This window comes from Lathamus discolor, chromosome 1 (genome assembly GCF_037157495.1).
Source record: "Lathamus discolor isolate bLatDis1 chromosome 1, bLatDis1.hap1, whole genome shotgun sequence".
Taxonomy (NCBI): domain Eukaryota; kingdom Metazoa; phylum Chordata; class Aves; order Psittaciformes; family Psittacidae; genus Lathamus; species Lathamus discolor.
The window spans coordinates 119,391,308-119,413,386 of record NC_088884.1 but is presented as its reverse complement, the minus strand read 5'-3'; the positions used below and the strand labels follow the sequence as shown (position 1 = coordinate 119,413,386).

Below are 22,079 nucleotides of genomic sequence, written 5' to 3'. Positions count from 1 at the left end.
AACCTACATAACATGCAAGGTTGCCATGCCATGAGGTTAGAAAACTAGAATATCTCTGTCTGAGAGCAATGATGATTTTTATACAGTTTTATTTAAGATTTTGTTTTCTAATCTCACAGATAGTAATTTCTGATGGAGTTTTCTGTTTTATTCTGTCTTCACAATCAAGGCTTTAGCAAATAAAATGAAACCACAGCTCTTTGTGTATTATTTAGAAGTTACAGTGGGTATTCCCATGACAACAAATAAAAAAGTAAAGGAACAGCAGAAGGAGGCAAGACATTGAAAAAACCAAACATAGGACAAGGATGCAAAGGCAAAGGAACAGATGGCCAGGGTCTGTGCAAGAAATCTATAACAATGGGAGAAGCAGGAAGCCTTGAATATAGAGGTGGGAACATCGTTGAAAATAACTGTACATGAAAGAAGGGAGGACCATCAGCAAGGATAAAGAAGCCTGAGGAAGGATGAACACAGATGATACAATACCTAATTGAGAGGTAAGGACAAACGGCAGATGACTGGCAGATTACAGGGCATTAAAAAAGAAAGGCAGAATTCGCAAGTGTTGTGTGTATGTATAACAGCAGAGGATCACATCTGGCCAAACGCAGTGACTTACTTTCCCACTCACCAGCTGCAGAAAATCCTGACTGCAAAGGTACACAGTAGCAGATGGAAGATTTCAATCCCTGAAGCAATCTTGGGACATTTTTCAAGGTAATCAGCAAATTATTTCTCAAGAAACATCAACCACCCTGAGAGAAATCTGACTCCTGCCAACAGCAGTGGGATTGATCTGGCGAAAAAGATACTTACTGTCTCCCTTCTATGTTTCTTAAAAGCGATGTCTGGCCTTACACATGAACAACGTTCTGTCACAGATGTAACCAACCAGGTGGGGAAAACAAGTACAAAGATATGCTCTACTGGACTAGAAATTTTCGTATCTCCAGTATGACTGCTCCAATCAGCACATGATAAAGCAAGATGCAAGAAAGCTGGAAAAATATCACCTGTGGGAAAGCTGTCCAAAGGAGAAGGAGAGACTAGATAATTAGAAGTGAAAAAGTAAAGAAAAAAAATCTCAACAAGAGCATTTTCAGTGTTGGCAAAACATGCTGGGACCCAGCAAGAAGACAGCTTAATGACGTTAACTAACTAGCATCTATAAACCAGGAAAGCTGGGAAACAGTTACTTTAGTTTTACAGACCACTGTGGTCAGTTAACTGACCACTGGCCTAGCTTCAAAACAAATTCAATCCAAAGTCCCCCAAAGACATGTTCTTTCTTACATTGCGACAGTCTCACAATGTTTAGCTATACATTTGTGCAGTAGTTTGCGTGTGCTAAGTGCTACATGCTGATGATAATCATCTGTTCCATCACTGGCCTCAGGGTCTGGTTTCTATCAAAGGATAGATTAGATGTACACAGATAATTTATAATATACTATGCATGCATCATTACTAGGATTTCACTTTGGCAAGTTGGTGATGTACACTTGGACGAGGCACATTTAACCCTGACACACAACGGCAGCAAGTTTCAGCTCTCCTCCTTCTCAAAACCTGTCTGATACTGTCCTAGCATTAAATGACTGCATTTTTATTCTCTAGCAAGAGTTTTTGCTGGTCATATTCCTTCTGGTTCCTCATTCTTAACCACTCTAACCACCAACATCCCACCAAACATGTAGCTTGCCTCCCTAGCATATTAAAATATCTACAAACCTGGAGTAAGCCACGCAAACACAGACCATAAAGTGTGTACACTGGACAAGAACCAAACCAAGGTCTCATATGCTAACCACCAAGAGCATTCACAGCTGTTAGCCCACTGTCATTACAGTCTTAAAGAGAAATATCATACACTCAAGTGTTCTTTCAGCAACACTCAACCAAAAATTGTATTAAAAACTACTGCTATTGTGAACACTACTCACCACGGCACTACAGAATAGTAATTCAAGACATCAATTTTTTAATTGTTTATAATTTTTCAGAGTTATTTACTTTGGGTTTGAAGCTCACAATACTTTGCAAGACAAGGGCTTCTTTACTTTTAGCTTAAACAAAAGCATTTCAAGAGTTTTAGGGTGACATTTGTTGTAGATGGGTGTATTTCTTTCCTATATTAAACCTAACCCACCACAGAAAAGCTTAAATAGAACTGACAGAAGGCACGGAGAGAAAGTACTTCAAAGCATTCTTCTAGATTTTAAAGAAAGATAAAAAAATTTAAAGCCAGAAAGCAGACTAGTATGGAGAGTAAAAACGCAAAGATTAACAGCCATAGGACAATCCAAATATATTGAAAACAGAGCTGGAGTGTTAAAAGAAAGGCTTGGCACATTACTAAAAGAAACTGCTCAGCAATCAATATTGTTGACTAAAACAATAAAACTTAAAAGAAGGAAAAAAGAAGGTGTAGCACATCCACGTGCAGAATTGCTTTATAAAGTACTACACAATAAGCATACAACTACTGCTTTTACATGTAGAGTCACAAATACATACTTGCCAGGACCTCCAAATGCACAGAAGTAAACTTCTAAACTAGCTAATTGTGTTCACAGTGCAGTAGAAAGTACTACCATGAACTGCAGTATGGTCACTTCCACTCTGCTCTCAGGATGCCTGCATACCACTCCTATAACCCACCCAGTGAACTCAATTACAGTAGGAGCAGGTCCCACACTCACTGAGACTTTAGACAGGGACATGATGTACTTAGTGAAGCAGAGACAACAAACATACACTTGTTGTGTAAATACAATTAAAAGATCTTCTTTATGTTTGTGAAAGGGAAAGAAGCATGCGATGTCTTACCCCAAGTCCCTGTAAGTCACTCCAGCAATATGAAGTAGGGAATCATGTATTCTAGGACTGAGGAGGAACATGAGAGAAGCAACTGGGAGACTGCAATGGTTCAAGAAATACAGGTAAGAACAAGAATAGAGATTAAAGCCATCTTCATAAATAGAAGAACAGACAATGAGATTTTTTTCAGCAAGAGAACACCATAAAATGGATGGGAAACAGTGCAGAAAAAGAGAGGAGACTCAAATAGGGCCCACCATATTTGTGTACTCTTTCTTAAATACTATATTATAGGTATACTAGAAAAGCATTCAATTCAAGAACTCTCCTCTTGTTATGCATGCTACAAATGTTACTTTAAGATTACCTTAGTTTTAATGCAATCCTTGAAAGAGTCAGTTCAAAAACTCAGGAGAATGTAGGGAATAATTTTCTGATTAAAAGGAGACCCAAAACACATTATATTTGCTATTAAAAAAAGAAAAGTCAGATACCTAAGGTAAGTAAGTGAAGGCTTTATTCAAGGAACTGACTGAACAAATATCTGACTCTCCATACAACTGTCCAACAAAGCGCTACAAAGATGCTCAGAAAATAAGAACTCTGAAGTTAGACCTCTGCGTTCATAAGCAGTACGTACATGTTTTGCTAGCATATTCACGAAGGTAAAACCAACGTACTTGCCCCTCCCACAAAAACACAATCCATTATGTTTCAAGATTAAATTTAGGCCTATAATCCCGATTTACTAGGCATGCTAACACATGAGAATGAGACTGAAATATCACATAGTAAATCAGGCATGGCTCTGTCCTCAGATCACATTGAGGGTGAGTCCTTCTTCCTGCAATTGCTTTTGGGTAAAGAAAACAGAACATGTGGGGTAATCAGAACAAACAAATGAGGAACTCCCCACTCCACTGAAACCTTCACCAATCCATGTACAAACCTTATACTGCTAGCTACAATTATTTTAAAGATTATTACAATACTGTTAACCACTCTACATTAAAAGTAGCTTTTAATTTCATCTTTTTAGATTTGCTATAACAGTTAAAAGTTTACTTAGAGAAGATATCTTGCCATAAGCTTTTGGTTTTGCTTCCTTCATTTGCAGCACCATTTGGTGAGTACTAGTTATACAACAGAAAATAACCACTCCAGGCCAATCTCCTTAATAGACAAAAGGTGAAACAGTCATGCAGGCTGAATGAAAGAACTGAATTTCTCTGGCTGCTGTCAGAGTTGGCATAATTGGCACAACCCGAGGGACAGATGGCTGCCTACTCAGATACAAATACCAAGTATGCCCAATCAACCTAAAAAAACAACCCCAAAACAAAAAACCAAACAAAACCCCCCACAACCCTGTTTCACAAATGCAGCCCAAAGCCCAATAGGGAAAGCTGAGAGAGCCAAAAGGCATTGACATGATTGACAGGGCTATAGAAAATTTTAATACCTGGACATGAAGAATGATTGCTACTGCACACTATTTTATTTAGTAAGCCTACAAAGTCCAAAGTGATAGTTAACTGGTCTGTTCAAGGTAGAAAGAACATAGAAAAGTATTTTCCCAAAGAAAGAAAGAAAGAAAGAAAGAAAGAAAGAAAGAAAGAAAGAAAGAAAGAAGAAAAGTTCTTTCTTTTCCCTAAAGGGCTTTTTAAGATTGCTGTCCTGACCAGCTGGGCCATACACTGACAATGCCTTCAAGGACTAAGCACAGGCAGTCCCAAGTTAAAACACAATAATCATCTGATATTCCCTGAGCTAAAGTCCTGCCTAAAGACTAGAAAAAAACAAATCAAAACTTTATTCCACAGCCTTTTAAAGAAGCCCAAATCCAACACTGAGATATTATCAGTAAAATACAAAGCCTCAGTAAAATATGTCTATCAAATTTCAGAGTTTTGACAGCACTTACATATTTACTCTTTATGCCAAATTCACCATTTTTAAGCAATGCTCAGACAGATAACCAACTCATCTCAAATTCCTGATACAAAGAACAGTCTTTGATGGAATTACCATGTGTTCAGCAATAATGAGCTGTTTGACTGTGCCAACAAAGACCTTTCCTCTAAAGTCTCCCTGCTCCAAACTAACTTCACACATTTTGGTTTTATACTCTGCTTTTTAAATTGTTTTCTTCCATTCCTTTCAGAAGAGGAGAATGCTATGAAGTGAGACACAATCACATGCTTGTATTTTATTTCTGCATTCATGCTAAGTTTCTAAAATAAAATATGCTATATTAATTGAATGACAAGATTTTAAGATGAAAATCAAAGCTCAAATTAAATCAGATCAAAACTCACTGTATCCATCAAATCCAGCTTTGAAAGCAGGATTGCCTCTGCCCTACCCGCAGGCTGAAAGCTGCTGGCCTTACAGCACAGACAAGCTTACAGTTTGCCAGAGAGCACAGAACACGTAAGCCTCGAAACTTTCTCAGGATGCTGGGTTTCTGCTGATATGCTGAGCCGTCACTCATACCTGCCATGCCTACTGTGGGACATGGGGAGACGTGCACAGGGCATAGAGCTGCATCTGTGACAGATTTGACTAGTTCCTGGAGCAAAAGCCCCATATTTATTCTCAGTTTCTTTGCATTTTAGATTAACATTTTCATAGCAATGTCAGGAATGGAGCCAGCAGCCAGCATGCAAGCCTCTTCAAAAAGGAAATGCAAACCATGTGATGATAGTACCTAAAAAATTTACAGTTTCACAGAAAACACTGTTAGAAAAAGCTAGGATATTTTATCCTGCATTGTATCAGAAAGAATATATAATACACACTATTAGGGCACAGTAACAATATATCCTTTTTAATAAAGTGGGATTCTTCCTTCAAACCTACTTTATAATCTTCACAGTTACTACAGAGCCAGCTTAATGCTCTTAAATCGTGCCAATTGTAACTTATGCTCATCAAGAAGGCAGGAAAGGAAAACCTGTACTTCACAGTTACCATCAATCTAGTTACATATTAACAGCTAGTAAAAGGAAAAGCATGAAATTCAACTAATGAACACCAAATTATGAGGTTGCTTAATTCTACCAGAAGCCTCCAGAGGACTGTATTTTTAGAAGTCTGCCATGACAGCAGTAACTAAGCATACCCTCCAGGGCTTTGTAGCATGCCATTAAACATAATTCCAGAAGGCTCTAATAAGTAACAGCACTAGAAGAGTATTCTCTGCTGAACATTTTAGGACTTCAGGACCATTTTAAGACATCAACATTTCTCAAGTACAAGATGCAAAGAGGTAACAAACCTCGTGGACTGCTTCAAATAAAGCTTTATTAGCATCTTCCAGGAGACTGATCCAGGGAATAAGCTTATCAGGATCAACAAGCAAACAAACATAGATGTAATCAACATATTCTCAGTGTTTAAGTGATGCAAATTCTCAACCCTTTGCTTTTAGGATACTTCTTACTGCTACAGCTCCCACTGGATGGTATGAAGTTGGCTATTTCTTCATATGTCTAGTCCTTTATTTCAAAGAAAATGTACAGGTCAGTGAAAGCCTGCAGGCTGAATATAGGGACGGGTGACTAACTGCCTGGTGGGAGAGTCATTACTATGTAAGAGAGGAGAAAGAAAAAGCTGAGCCAGAAGGGAATGGAATCACTCAGCAGATTATCAAAATGGCCAGGCCAATCCAAAGAAGAATAAATAAATAAAGTAGAAAGCTGAATGAGATGCCCTCAAATATGAGGGGAAGAGGGTGGCCCAGCATGGATATGGGAAGACTGCTGTAACTGCTTAGTCAACATATTGGGATCCTGCCTATGTATTACAATGGGCATTAAAAGAAAGAACTCCTCAGCAATTAGAATTTTGTTTTTCTGGGAAAAGGAAAATTTATTATGTTTTCTGCAACCCAATAAAATTTAATTGTAAACATAATAGAGAAAAACGTCTAACGAGATAATTTCTAACACAAGTCACATGCATTAGTTGCAAAAGTACTGATGTACTCTGGTTTTAGAGAACAATTCTTTAACTACACTATTCATAGAGTCCTAGAATGGTTTGGGTTGGAACGGACCTTAAAGCTCATCCAGTTCCTACCCCTTGCCATGGGCAAGGCCACCTTTCACTAGATCAGGTTGCTCAAAGCCCCATTCAACCTGGCCTTGAACACTTTTAGGGATGGGGCATCCACAACTTCTCTCAGCAACCTGTTCCAGTGTCTCACCACCCTCATAGTAAAGAATTGATTCCTAATATCTAATTAAATCTCCCCTCTGACAGTTTAAAGCCATTCCCCCTTGTCCTGTCACTACATGCCCGTATAAAAAGTTCCTCTCCAGATTTCTTGAAGGTCCCCTTTAGGTATTGGAAAACTGCTGGAAAGTCTCCCCACAGCCTTGTCTTCTCAGGCTGAGATAGGATAGGATACTTCCCCAAGAATTTATAAATTTCATACTAAGAAGATAGTGCTAAGCTTTTCTAAAACGTATTCAGCAAATATTAAGATCACAATAAACCTTAAGACACTTTATCCAATGTCCTTAATGTTCAACAACACAAGGAAAGAAAAAAAAACAAAAAACCCAGAACAACAGTGAGACTCTCCATTCAAAACCATCAACAGGATGAAAACTTTAATAGAGATCTGAGTGCGTAAGGAGCTCAGTTAAAGGATGGTAACACCATCTATGGAGGACACTCCTACAAAACAATGCAAAAGGCTTGCTTCAGAGCACTAGGTCCCACAGACACTCCCTGGCTGATTCAAAGCAGCAGCCAAGTACACATCTTGTCTGGCATCTTCAGCAATGTCACTCAACTCCAAGCACCACCAGACTTGTTACCCCTTACTGAACATCTATCATCTCCAAAGATTTGTACCTCCTTTCAGGGCTGATTACTTTAAGCTAGCCACCTCTGAGTACTTGTACCTACTTGCAGTCCAGAATCAATCTCCAGACTGTGTGGAAATACACTGACAATGAGTGAGCCAATTGGATCAAGGAAGAGGCTGTTCAGAGTGAAACAATGTGGACGGCAGAAGTTCCTTGTGCTTCATTCAGTGGTCTCAAGCAGTCCCTATTCAGCGATTTTCCATGCAGTAATTCAGTCACAGTATTTGAGGACGAAAAATGTGTCTGCCTAAAAGGACAGAAATAAAGCAAACCACATCTTGAAAGAACTTTCTGATCATTGAAATTCAAAATTGTCTGTGTGCATTCTGAACAAATAAGGTTCTCTCCTTTCAGGTATGCTGTCAAACATCTCCAGGAGGCTTCAAGCCAGATTACTCACCAATATGGTTATTTTTTTCCATTAACTATTTCCAAACATTGTGCATTCCTAACAAAGCATTTCCTAATAACAGCATTCCCCGAGTCTTTTTTATTATTATTCAATAAAATTAATCCTTTCTCTTTTCATATTTCAATGCTCGTAAGTACAAACAATTTGGCATATGTGAAGTCATTCTATTTCGACAAGTTCATTCCTGGGATTTGGGGAGTTTTATTTGGGGATTTTATTTCATTTTTTTGAAAACTACCTGCCAAATGAGAATTAGGATGTGCCGGCTTCCAGATTCTTCCCTTGGCTCAATACATGAGTCATGGGAAGTGAAAATCCCTCCTCTTATCAACCCTAGGGCAGGGATTTAAGGAATGAAATATCAACTAATCCCTTCCATCTTAACTAACAGTGGCCCAATGCAATGCTTAGTGAAGGAAAAAAATTGCCAGAAACTGTCCTCAAGTCTCTGTTGGTCACGTGTATCTTGAAATGAGCACAGGGAACATCACAGAACGTCCATCCTGTATCCTGCTCTAAGAAGATTCAGCTTAATCTTTCTTGCAATACAAGGTGTCACCATCCTGCTCCCACTTTCCAAAGGAACAGCAGCTTTGATACCGTATTCTGTTAAACTTTCCCTTGCAAATCCTAAGAATACAAAAGAATAATCCACAAGAAAGCAATGTCATGAGAAATGAGGTAAGTGCAACAATTAATAATGAAACAGTGAAATGAACAGCTTTGAACTGAACAATGGGATGAAATGTCACAAAACCGAACTGGGGAAAGGAAGTAAACTGGTTGTTTCCCCAGGCTACTGAATTACAGTGCTCACAGGACTGTCATAGTTCCACTAGCAACTGCAAGATCTTTGAAAAACTTGGTATTTCAGGTCCCTATCTGTTAAAATATTGGACTATGCTGTGGCAATGCTCAGTGACCTTACCATTCAAGCACGCATCCCAGCCAGACACTCTTCAATATCAGTAAGGACCACTGAAAATGCTTCTGTGCCCCTTAAGCCCTGCAGCATCAGTACTAAACCTGCCCTGTGCAACTCCAGCCAAGACTCTCCCTAAGTCATGCTGAGTAAGGTAGAGAAAGTGCTGGAGAGATGGGACATTCCTTATGGCTTTTGAGGGTTGTGGTCTGCAGACTCAACAGGCCTTGTGTGAAAAAAGCCTCATTTTTACTAGTTACTTTAATTAATACTTAATTGAAGCCACTATAAAACAAAATGCAAACAAACATTTGCATTAGCATCTTATTTAAAACGGCAGCACAGTTGTGTTTTACCAAAGACACATGAAAAAGTGAAAGAAAATCTAAATCGAACCTGCTTATAATAAGGTTATATCATAAAGGCTTCTCTTTCCTCGCTCACTGTTAATGCAGCTTCCTACCTGATACAACTGTTGTCAAGGTTTTGGTTGCATTTGTGCCTTCTCTTCTTCAGCAGGTAACATAAACGTACATCAGAACAATACAAAAAACAAGCAGGCAAGTAATTGTATGAAACATACTAGCAGCCGTTGGACTATGATTAACATGCTGGAGTTGCTCATCTCCAGTCTCCACATTTTATGCACGAAATCAACAACAGGCAGCAGAATCATCAATAAATGATCTTTCTTCTTTCATTGCGTAGGTCAAATTCTTCATTAATTTAATAAAACTTCTAAGCTTCTGGTATTATTATGCCAAGAGTAAACATCTCATTTTGTCAAAATACAATTGATCATAGGTAATTCAAAACTTTAGAACCTGGCTGCCAGGAAAATATTGATAAGGAATAAAACCACATCGTTTCACCTTTTCTTATTGGAAGGAAAAAACCCCACCAACCTCTCAGTAAAGCTTCCACAGTTCTCTCAGCAAGGTAAAGTTCCATTAAAAATTTCTCCACTTATAAACCTTGTTAAAACAATACTTTTCAATCTACACCCTTGCTCTGCTATCACCATCTCATAGCTGTACTGATGCAACTATAAACCAAAATGCAACTTCCCACAGCTTTTTACTTTTCAGTGGTCCAATTCACAGTTGCATAAGCATAACCAAGAGGCGAAGAATAAGCATCTGGCAGAAGGCATAAACCTTTAAGTCAGCTGCTGCAAAACCAATCAATACAAAACCCATAGGGACCTACTTAGCAAATCTTACTCTGTGAGCCATCAATGAAAAAAATTGCAGTCCAAACAGTAACTCTGGGTTAGAGAGCAGCACCAACATCCTTTATTTCAAGCATTGTTCTTAATTGCCATTCCTCTGCACAAAAGGATCACACTGATGACTTAAATCCCTTCTGACAAAAATCTATGATATACACAACCACTGTGAGGTACAACTTTAAAACATCTGGACAAAACTGGCTTGCTCTTCGTTATGAACACCGAGCTGGACTTCTTTGCTCCTAAGTTTCTAAATTGAGATGTGGCTTAATAATCACAAAAATATCTGAAACAAAATTTTTGTTTCAAGAACAGTTCTTAAACCAGCCTCCCCATGATCACAAGCTCTGTAAGATGCAGAGAGGCAAAAGCAACTTCACTAAAATGACATGAAGTACCAACGTATGCAAGCAAAAGGTCCTGTAGCAGGCCCAATTTGCCCAACGTAAGCCTCAGCACTATGAATTAATAGGAGAATGTGCATCCAATAGAAGCTTCTTCTGTTCCTCCACTTATTTTCAAATGTCTCTCTTCAGCATTTGGGATCATTCCTTTCCCTTCACCTCTTACCCATTCGCTCAGCAAACAAAGATATTGCTTCCTAGTAAAAAGCTTTACTTGCAGTATGAACTGAACTACTAGATTTTAAAACCTGTACTTTAAGTAAGGTAGCTTGATTCCAGCTTTTAACAACTGAAGAAAGAGACCAACTCATGTAACAAACGATCTGGACAAGACACAGAAAGAAAACATGTCGCTCAGATTGCCACAAGCTGCATACAGGAATGATGAAAGACAGGCAACGTGCAACAGAAATCGTACAATAGCTTACTTTTTTTCCTTTGCTTTGCATGGCCTGACAAGAAGTTTTGTGATATGCGGTGACTGGATTCAGAAACCCTTAAGAAAAATCTGTACGTGTTCACGTCAAGAAGCATACACACATTAAAAGAGTGAATTTCAGCTCACAGACACAGACAGAATCTGCTATCTTGCAAAAACATTCAGAGAGCTATTCATTGAAAATGCCACCTTTCCACCATGTCAACAGAGAAGTCATTTTCAGCTAGCAAAAATGTTTTCCCCTGAAACGCTGTAACATTCCCATTCTCATCAGAAAAGTAAGGTAATGAATATGCATATTTTAAGGACTCATAACATGGTCTAAAGAGAGCTCTTACATCAATAACCCTGCATGTCAGGAGCAGGACTTGGCTTGCAAATAAAAATTTTGGCAACAAAACTATCTCAACTGGAACAGTTTTATATCACAAAACTGTTTATATCAGCATAGTTTCTTTCATACACAGAAGTAGCCATAAAATAACATTACAATACAGTAATTACATGCCTATAATTCCATAATGATAGTTTAATGTTTAATAATGTAATAGTACATTTAAAGGAGTTAGTAGATAACCCCTTGATACTTATGATAGAGCATATTAGGCAGATTCTGCAAGACATTCCAAGGAGGATACTCATCAGGGTATGACAGAGACCTGCTTGATCAATTATCTTTACAATTCATGATGGGACTGGGCCCAAGGGCAAAGACAACAAATACCAACTTCTTCATTCAGCTACTCGGATTATGTGGAACATAAGCAAAAAAATAAAGTATCCAGGAGCAAATCATTTGTGTTCAACAAGACAGTTTCACCAGGGTGTTTGGTGAACAAAGCATGAATTTTGGCATGTATTTGTACAATTGTTCATTTGGCATTGTGTTCTGGCAGAGTAAGTAGCCTGGTCTAAAACTTGTGTGAACATACTAATAACCTGAGTAACATTACTAGGACACTCAGCTCCAAATTGGGGTAGAGTTAAACTGATCTCCTGTTTCAGACAAACAGGACTCACTGCACGGCACAAGCAATCCAGGAGGTAAATCGATTGTGTGGAAGACAACTTCCTTCTGCAAGTAATAGAGGAGCCAACTTGACCTTGTGCTCACCAACAGGGAAGGGCTTGTTGAGAATGTGGTACTACAGGGAAGCCTTGGATGCAGTGATCACGAGATGGTCGAATTTGAGATCCCCAGGACAGTGAGAAGAGCGTGCAGCAAGCTCACTGCCCTGGACTTCAAAAGAGCAGACTTTGGCCTCTTCAGGAACCTGCTTAGTAAGGTTCCATGGGATATAGCCCTGGAGGGCAGGGGGGCCCAAGACTGTTGGTTGATATTCAAGGATCACCTGCTACAAGCTCAGGAGAGCTGCATCCCAACTAGAAGGAAGTGCAGCAGGAGGGCCAGGAGACCTCCTTGGATGGATAAGGAGCTGCTGAGGAAAATTCAAAGGAAAAAAGAGGCTTATAAAAAATGGAAGCAAGGACAGGCGGCCTGGGTAGAGTACAGGGATGTTGTCCGGGAAGCTAGGGACCAGGTTAGGAAGGCTAAGGCCCAGTTAGAATTAAACCTAACCAGGGATGTTAAGGATAACAGGAAGGGATTCTACAGGTACATAGCAAACAAAAAACAGACTAGGGACAAAATAGGCCCCCTGAGGAAGCTTTCGGGAGAACTGGCTACACAGGATTTGGAGAAGGCTGAGGTTCTGAATGACTTCTTTGCCTCCGTCTTCACCGGCAAAGGTGACTGCACCACCCAGGTCTTAGAAGGTAGACGCAGGGACTGTGAGAATGAAGACCCTGGGCCCACTGTAGGAGAGGATCTGGTTCGAGACCATCTTCAAAATCTGAACACGCACAAGTCCGTGGGACCTGATGGAATCCATCCGCGGGTCCTGAAGGAGCTGGCGAATGAAGTTGCTAAGCCACTGGCCATCGTATTTGAAAAATCACGGCAGTCAGGTGAAGTTCCCAACGACCGGAAAAATGGAAATATAACCCCCATTTTCAAGAAGGGGAAAATGGAAGACCCGGGGAATTACAGACCAGTCAGTCTCACCTCTGTGCCTGGTAAAATCTTGGAGCACATTCTCCTGGACAACATGCTAAGGAGCATGAAAAACAACAAGGTGCTTGGTGACAGCCAGCATGGCTTCACTAAGGGGAAATCCTGCCTGACCAATTTGGTGGCCTTCTATGATGGGGCTACAGAATTGATGGACAAGGGTAAAGCAGTTGATGTCATCTACCTGGACTTGTGCAAAGCGTTTGACACTGTCCCACACAACATCCTTCTCTCTAAATTGGAGAGATATCAATTTGATGGATGGACCACTCGGTGAATAAAGAACTGGCTGGATGGCTGCACACAAAGAGTTGTGGTCAATGGCTCGATGTCCGGCTGGAGACCGGTAACGAGTGGTGTGCCTCAGGGATCGGTGTTGGGACCGGTCTTGTTTAACATCTTCATCGCTGACATGGACAGTGGGATTGAGTGCGCCCTCAGCAAGTTTGCCAATGACACCAAGCTGTGTGGTCCGGTTGATACGCTGGAGGGAAGGGATGCCATCCAGAGGGACCTTGACATGCTTGTAAGGTGGGCTGATGACAACCTTATGAAGTTCAACCACGACAAGTGCAAGGTCCTACACCTGGGTCGGAGCAATCCCAGGCACAGCTACAGACTGGGCAAAGAAGAGATTCAGAGCGGCCCTGCAGAGAAGGACTTGGGGGTGCTGGTCGATGAGAAAATGAACATGGGCCAGCTTCAGTGTGCGCTCACAGCCCAGAAAGCCAACCGCATCCTGGGCTGCATCAAAAGGAGCGTGACCAGCAGGACGAAAGAGGTGATCCTGCCCCTCTACTCTGCTACTGTGAGACCTCACCTGGAGTACTGTGTACAGTTCTGGTGTCCTCAACATAAAAAGGACATGGAACTGCTGGAACAAGTCCAGAGGAGGGCCACGAGGATGATCAGGGACTGGAGCACCTCCCGTATGAAGACAGGCTGAGGAAGTTGGGGCTGTTCAGCCTGGAGAAGAGAAGGCTGCGTGGGGACCTCATAGCAGCCTTCCAGTATCTGAAGGGGGCCTATAGGGACGCTGGGGAGGGACTCTTCGTCAGGGACTGTAGTGACAGGACAAGGGGTAACGGGTTAGAACTTAAACAGGGGAAGTTTAGATTGGATATAAGGAGGAAATTCTTTCCTGTTAGGGTGGTGAGACACTGGAATCGGTTGCCCAGGGAGGTTGTGAGTGCTCCATCCCTGGCAGTGTTCAAGGCCAGGTTGGATGAAGCCTTGTGTGAGATGGTTTAGTGTGAGGTGTCCCTGCCCATGGCAGGGGGGTTGGAACTAGATGATCTTGAGGTCCTTTCCAACCCTAACTATTCTATGATTCTATGATTCTATGACTCACCAGAGTAGGAATCAGTGCACTTTTACTAGCAGCCAATGAATGAATTTAAACCCTGTCATGACAGTCTAAGTCTATGCCTGAAAACAGTACAAGCATATTCAGCTAAACTGAGTAAGTTTTTAATGCCTGGACTCATCTGAGTTCTGAAAGCAAGGCAATAAAGCAGCAGACAAAATTGTCAGTGGGACAACTTAATATTAACCAAGTCTCAGTACCACAAGGTACTGTTTATATCCATGATACATCTGATGCTAAGAAAGCTACTGAAAACATGGAGCAAGTCAGTGGTAGAACCTGAAATTAAAGAGTCAACAATTTTGGTGGCCCATACACAAAAATACAGCCCACAGCAGCTATATCAAGCATTTCCCAACTCATCTGAAGCACCTGCCTAACAGGTTATCAACTTACAGTTAGTGACAGAAAGGACTGCAATGCTTCCTCCTTACTGCCACAGACCCCTGAATGTATCACTGGCTCATAAAAATGACATGAGGTAGTGAATAAGGAGAAATGAAGTGAAAGCTCTAGGAAGTCTTATTCTTGATCCTGAAAACTGCAGCAAACATACTGGGCATGTGACAAGAGTACGCTCTGCCAGCTCTACAAAAGCAGACACACTAAATGCCTTCAGCCAGCCATCGAGTATCCAAGCCATTAATGAAAATATTCAGAGCAAAAGGAAATGACCTTATGTTGGTTAAAATAGATGAGAGGATTGGACTCTTTCAGTTTTTTAATAACAGATTTACAAGCCATGACAGCATAGCAAGGGATAACTGACAAGGTTACCTCTCAGCTGGTCACACTACATTTTATGCATAAACAAGTGTTTATGAATATAAAAAACTGCTTTTACAATACAAGCTTGGGAATAAAGCATGAGTTTATACACTCAGTTTGGAGCCTTAAAGTAGCAGCTGAAGTGGCCAACGCTGTAGACAAGATGGCAATGATAATACCAGGGCTATGTCTGAAGAAAATAATGGCTGTAGACATGTTCAGATACTACCAATAATTTTGCATTAATTCAAATGATTCTTTGAGGAACAGACATATAAAGCTAAATAAGCATGGGAAAGGTTGGCAGCGCCATGGCACCATCAGACCAAAGCTAGTTTATTGATCTTGTTACGATGTACTCTACTTGTAAACGAAACTGATGAATAGATATCTTCTCACTCCAATTAAGAGAAGCAAGAAAGACAGTTCCTAAAAAGTAGGAAAGAACCAGATCAATAGAATAGAAATGTTGCAATAAAAGATGCCTGGCTCTTCTGCAGAAGATCAGGACTAATTTGCTGTTCTCTCTTAATGAAAGTACAATATGCGATTAGACAAATGCTCACAAATTAAGCTACCAATAAAAACAGAGAGAAAAGCACACTGGCCATAAGAACAAACCACTGCCACATTTACTTAGGTTATGCATTTCAGTCCTCTCATGGTTTTTAGATCATTACCACATGATGGCCTACATTATATAAAAGATGCACAAAAGCATACGCTACTTCAATATTTAGAGAAAGTCATTAAATGATGTTTTGCATCACAAATAACATGCTTTCCGAAAGCAGCAAGTAGACAAAGTCGTCTCAAGATCCAACTAAAACAACTTCCAAAAGTTTTCTGACATGATAGCAAGATAATGTCATACCATGTGTGCCAGATGATTCCTATAGTAAAATCTGTGTAGAGTACAGTACAGGGGTACACACACACAAGAGAGCATAATATGAACAAGAATGGCAAGAAGGCATAACAAAAAAGCAAATCCATTCAGGTAAACAAGCACTTTCCTTTAAATAGATTTACCTGAGACTCCAATTCTCCCAATTTACGCTTCCTGGCATGAAGAGCTTTACTTGGAAAAGCCCAGAAATAATTGGAAGTTCCAATTCTATCAGTGTCCACCATGCCATCATCAACTAGGCTTTGCAGAATCTCCTTCACTGACATCGAGGCTAATAAAAGCAAAAATATCAAATTAGAAATGCATAGCATGTAAAACACAGAAAATTATGAAAACCATAAATCCACAATAATCTGTGTGAATATTTTACCATAGCACCGGTTAGCTGGAAGACTTCAAGAGGACACCATGCCTGATGCTTCACTTGAAGGGATGAATCTCAGATCAGAAGTTTATATATCAAGGCTGCTACTCAGTACAGTCTGCTACCAGATGTTTGTAAAACACCGCTCATGAGTATCATAAGACATACATGCATATTACAGTACAAACCATAACAAATTCATGAGAGGGTACTTGAGAAGTTATCTTGCAATCTTAATTCTAACATGGATTAATTTACAATTTCTTGATTAGGAGTGTAATTACATTTCACTTTGTAATGCTTATCAAAGCATCTAACAGCAGCAGAGGCACCAAAGCCATCTGTCTAAAGACTCAGGAGAGGCAGATCTTACTTTTGATTATAGTCAGCTCCAATACAAAAAGTGAACTGCAGTCAAAGGATCCAAACCATTTCTGAACATAATTGTTCATTTTCTAGCAAATGTGTGGTATAACTCACCATTTTAAAAACTGTGTCTGTTCCAAGTAATTGTTGTTATACTCAAGCACTGCAGATAGAAAGACTTTTGAGCTACTTTATGGTTTTCAGTGTCTGACTTTAAAGCCTAAAGGGGATCCCAGATCAGAAACATCTAATCTTTCAGAAGCTACAGGCTGGATGCCAGCATGGGGGCATTTCTGCAGCCTAGACATTGTTCTTTCCAGAGTAACTGGGGCCTAGGGTGCATGGCTAAATGCCTTTACATGCAGAGGCAGGATGAATGTGGGTTATTAAAATGTGTTGATGGTTTTAGAAACTCTACATTCCAGATTTTTTAGTATGACATTCCATTGCCTGTATTTACTGTTTTGCATCCTCTTCCTGCAAATTACGATTAAATATGTGCATTGACAAACCAATCAAGACCACAGCACGTCTCTTCAGAAGCCTGTGACTGCTCCTGTTAGCTGAAAACATGTCTGAAAAATGCTGCTTTGCAATATTCACATATGCCTGCAGTTCTTCCAAGCAGCTCATTTACTCTTGCAATGCCATAAAGACATGCTAGTCAAGGACAGTGGCAACTACACAAACTTTATGCCTTGCCACCCTATTGTTAATGAGCACAGAAGGAAGCAGAATGAGGAACATATAAAACAACTCAACAGCATAAAATCCTCCTGGACCTAATCCTAAACCAATGGATCTCATCGGGAAGACTGTCACTGAAAAGACAATGTCTGAAAAGACAAAAAGACAACCCCCTTCCATTTACAGCTGTCCAGCCATTTTCTGGGGGGAGAAAAGCTTATATTGACTGTGTAAATCTGGACTAGCATTTTAAGATATTTGTGACATTACAGACAGACATTTAAATCCTCTGTTCACTACCTGAGTGCACATATTTCATACAGTGAAAGTCACTGCAAGTCAGGCATTTCAGAGCCTAGGAAAAATCCCATCCCATTTAACATCAGTAGACTGAGATAGGAGTACGCTGTTCATGTCACTTTTAAACATACAGCCCTGCCATTGAACGGTCTCCCTTTCTAGCTATTTTTCCCAACCATTACAATCACAAACCTAAAATTGTAGCCAAGAAAGTTTACACTGTATGACCTGTATGACTTATGAGAATTAAGTTTTGCAACACTTACTAATCCCTTTTTCTTTTGGAGCAATCTTCTCTATATCCTTCAACTGGAACACATCTTTCTGTGCAAAACATAAAAGACACTTTAGCTCCAAATGACAGCATCATCTAAGTCTGGGTGGGTTTTTTTACACTAAATCAATGCCAAAAAAAGCAAGTAGGAAATACATTGCTGCACATCCCTCAATAGACTTAGAACACTTATTAATTAAATAATTTTAAAAGACTATTATTGTAACAAGTCCTTTCCTCCTCTTTGGTGGTCTCAAGTCACAGAATCCCGGAATAGTTGAGGCTGAAAGGGACCACTGTTCCTTGGAATGGAGCTGGCAGTCAGCTATCCCCATTCCAAATGGAAGTTGAGTCATCCAGCTCAACTTCCCTGCTCAAGCAGGGTCACCTAGATCTTGTCTCTATTTAAGGCTGTAAACCCCTTAGGACAGACAGAGTCCAGGTTATGCTGTCAGCACCAGGTGCACCACATTGTTCAAGTACTCAGATACCACAGTGTTCTTTTTAATAGGTGAAAGATTGTGAATTACCTATGTCACATTATAATTCTATCTCTGCTTCTGGATCCCCTGGTTTTGTCTCCCCCGTGACCTCTTCCAAGTCTCCTCATCTCTTCTGCACTCAAATGTCTTCCTCCTCCCATAAACTGCAGTGAGATACTTCCTAATCATCCTAATCCCTCTGACAGAACAAACTCAAAATTAGAAGATTTGAATAGGGAGCACCTGAAGCATCTGATACCACCTACGCATCTGAATGCCTTGGCTCTGCCTGGGGATGAGCCACCTGATCAGAGGCTATATGAATCAAGCTCTGTCCCTGTAATTTATACATTGAAGACACAGGGCATCAGTGAAATGCACAGCAGGACATACAGAGGTAATCTACAGCTAAGCTTCTTTCAGGACCTGTTTTCCCAACAATGTAAATATAGGACAATTACAAGTTACTTACTGTTTCAAAGAAGATCTCCATCATGCGAGCTCTCTTCTCCTCAAAGCTCAAACCTTTTTTCTTGGACTAGAACAGGGTAAAAGAAACCAGCAAACCAGCACATTCAGCAACCTGAATAATTAACATCTGCTCAGAATTCAAATCTATTTACATCTAAGTTATATTTGCTGTCCTTTAAAATACCACTAACCCCAGACTTATGGATAAACTACTTCTTCCCAAAGAATCATTGCACCAAGCTAACACCTGCAGTCTAACAAACTGACGTACCTACACCGCAAGTTTGGAGCTCACCTTTCACACAGCCCAATCCAGCTCAAGCCCCCATGTTTCTTGGCATACCAAGGCCAGGCTGGACAGGGCTTTGAGCAACCTGGTCTACTGGAAGGTGTCCCTACTTGTGACCTGTGGGTTGGAACTAGATGGTCTTTGAGGTCCCTTCCAATGTTACTAGATTTAAAATGTATATTTATATCAATGGTCAGCAACTCACCCAAATGTTTAACAGTCCTTAGAAAGATACTAAGGAATATCTTTTGGGTTTGGGTTTTTTTGTTTCAGGATTTGTTTGGTTAGAGCTGTCATTTATCTTGTGACAGAGAGGCACTAGTGTGAGATGTAGTCCATTTAGATTTTTATTAAGGAGATAAAGTACATTTGAAGGTACTACATCTTTCTTCAAACTTCCTACCCAACCTTCTGATTTCAAAGTCACATTTTAAAAACTATGCTTCTTTCTCTGCAGTTGTGTGACTGAGCAGTAAAATAATATGGATTGAAATAGAAGCAAAAGGGAGAAATGACTACTCACAAACTGCTAGCTGTAATACAAAACTGAGAGATGCTATTTTGACATGGCCCTGTAAAATCAGGACATAAAGCACTTCACAGAGAACTGGAGTTTTATTAACAGCATCTAGCACAGTCCTCAACAACCCCAAAGCAGTGGCTGTAACATTAAACAGGACTGTTTCCCCTTGCCCCACTCCTTGCTTCATGGTCTGTGTGACCCTGCACTGCTGTATGTGACTACAGGAGACTGAAAGCGGGATGGAAAGAGCAAAATAGGGTGTTGGCAAAAGGTGGTCTCCCTCAAGAAAGAAAAACAAACCAACATGAATATTGCTGCTCTGCAGTCAATGGAAGTAGGGATTCTTATAACATGGTGCTTCAAGACAGATAACTTGGGTTTGTGTCCAAATACGATAGAAGGAAATTGACGGCTAATGCCATTTTTTACTTCTTCACTACTGCTTCCCTCTTAAACAAATCGCACAATAGGGCAGCACAATGTTTAAAACATCTTTCAGGAGCAAAACGGCCAGACTGACTTAGATTTTTAACAATAAATTGAGAAAACAGCTTGTGCAGCTACAATAACACACAGGCAGGAACAGAAACAATACAACATTTAACAAAAGCACGATTAATACTTTTCTGAAGTCTCCTCTCTCCTGCTTTAGCCCTGCATCAGCACTGACATCACAGCTGTCTCTGATGACACCACTACATCGCAGGATTAGTATCCGGATCCTCAACATACACACAGGTAGGGGCAGGAACAGAGAACAGACTGATCACCTTCCTTCTCCCTGCCTTCCCAAACAGCCCGAATGACATCTGCAGCAAGAGGAGCAAAACCCACAAAGCCTGACATCCCTCAGGCGCCAGCCTTTACACCAGCACTCCAACACACAGAGAAAAGTGACAAATTAACGTGTTTTCCAGGTAAGCTTTATTGACCTTCACGTTGGTTTCGCTCTCCTACCTCTCAGCCGGGTGCTCACACCTATACAGCGCAGCAGGCAGATAGCTGCTCGGCACACTCGCCCACACCGGCCCCCCCTTCCGCTCCCCTCCCCTCCGCACCACCCGCGGATACACCGCGGTACCCCGGCGCCCGCCCGCCCGAGCTGCGGTTGCGGGGCCTGCTCTTCCGGGTTCCTTAGATTTACATTGCCCTTCAAGAACCCAAACATGGCCCACGCTGCACCCCCCGCACCGGCGCCGCGGGCCCCCCAGAGAGCGGAGGGAGCGCGACAGCGGACACGGCCCAGCGGCCCAGCAGCCCCGCCGCGCTGCCTCAGCTGCGGAGCGATGGCGAGGAGCCGGTTACCAGAGGCCATGGCGGGCTTGCTCCGCCAGCTCACCAGCCTCATTAACCGGGCGAGGAGAGCGGAGGGAAGGACAGAGAGCAGCAGCCCCCCGCTGCCGCCGCTTACCATGTCGCCTCCGGCACGGTTTGAGTTCGGCGCCACCGGGAGGGAAAAGGCCGCCGGGCACCGCCCCCAGCACCGCCCCCAGCAGCGCGGCAAACCGCGGCCGCTGCGCGGAGCTGCCGGGCGGGCCCGGTGCGCGGAGGCCCGGCTGAGGCGGTGAGGGGGGCCGGGCGAGGGGCGGGGCTGAGGCGGTGGTGGAGCGCGGGCGGGCGGGCTGTGCCGCGGGCGGTCGTAGGGTGGTTTGGGTGGGCTCATCCAGCTCCAACCCCTGCCATGGGCAGGGACGCCTTCCGCTAGACCGGGTTACTGCAGGCCCCGTCCAACCTGGCCTTGAACACTGCCAGGGACGGAGAGCCCATAGCTTCTGTGCGCAGTAAAGGAGAGGAAGAAAGACGCGTAAAGTTGAATTCTGGTTTTTATACATTGTGCAGTCGACCATGGGATAGAACTTCGCGTCTTTAGAAAGCAGTCTTGCCCGGCCAGAAAGCAGCGATCTTTCCTCTCGTTTTATGTGCCATAATACCAAGTTTGGTCTGGGGGAGCAGGGGGTTGTTTGGTTTTTTAAACACATGGTGCAAGTCACAGTGAACGTGCTGGGATGCAGGGGCCATACTTAAGGTTTACTTTTGCATATGGCATAGCCCAGGCTTTAGAGCAAAATCCCTCAAGTTTTCATTTTGTTTCCATGT

At 41.6% G+C, this 22,079-nt stretch overlaps 1 protein-coding gene across 3 annotated transcripts in view; it reads right to left on the bottom strand.

The window, feature by feature from the left end:
* The window catches only part of MND1 (meiotic nuclear divisions 1), a 44,039-nt gene extending 22,494 nt beyond the window's left edge, over positions 1 to 21,545 (bottom strand). For 2 of the 3 annotated variants that reach the window (XM_065665227.1, XM_065665229.1), the window contains exons 1-4: positions 21,394 to 21,545; positions 19,172 to 19,237; positions 18,210 to 18,267; positions 16,349 to 16,497 (exon numbers count right to left, since the gene is read on the bottom strand). In XM_065665227.1, coding sequence (XP_065521299.1) covers positions 16,349 to 16,497; positions 18,210 to 18,267; positions 19,172 to 19,237; positions 21,394 to 21,396 — 276 coding nt within the window. In that variant the 5' untranslated portion in view covers positions 21,397 to 21,545. Of the gene's footprint in view, positions 1 to 16,348; positions 16,498 to 18,209; positions 18,268 to 19,171; positions 19,283 to 21,393 lie in introns of all 3 variants that reach the window. The other variant, XM_065665228.1, reaches the window with a different exon arrangement.
* Between the last annotated feature and the right edge of the window lie 534 nt (positions 21,546 to 22,079).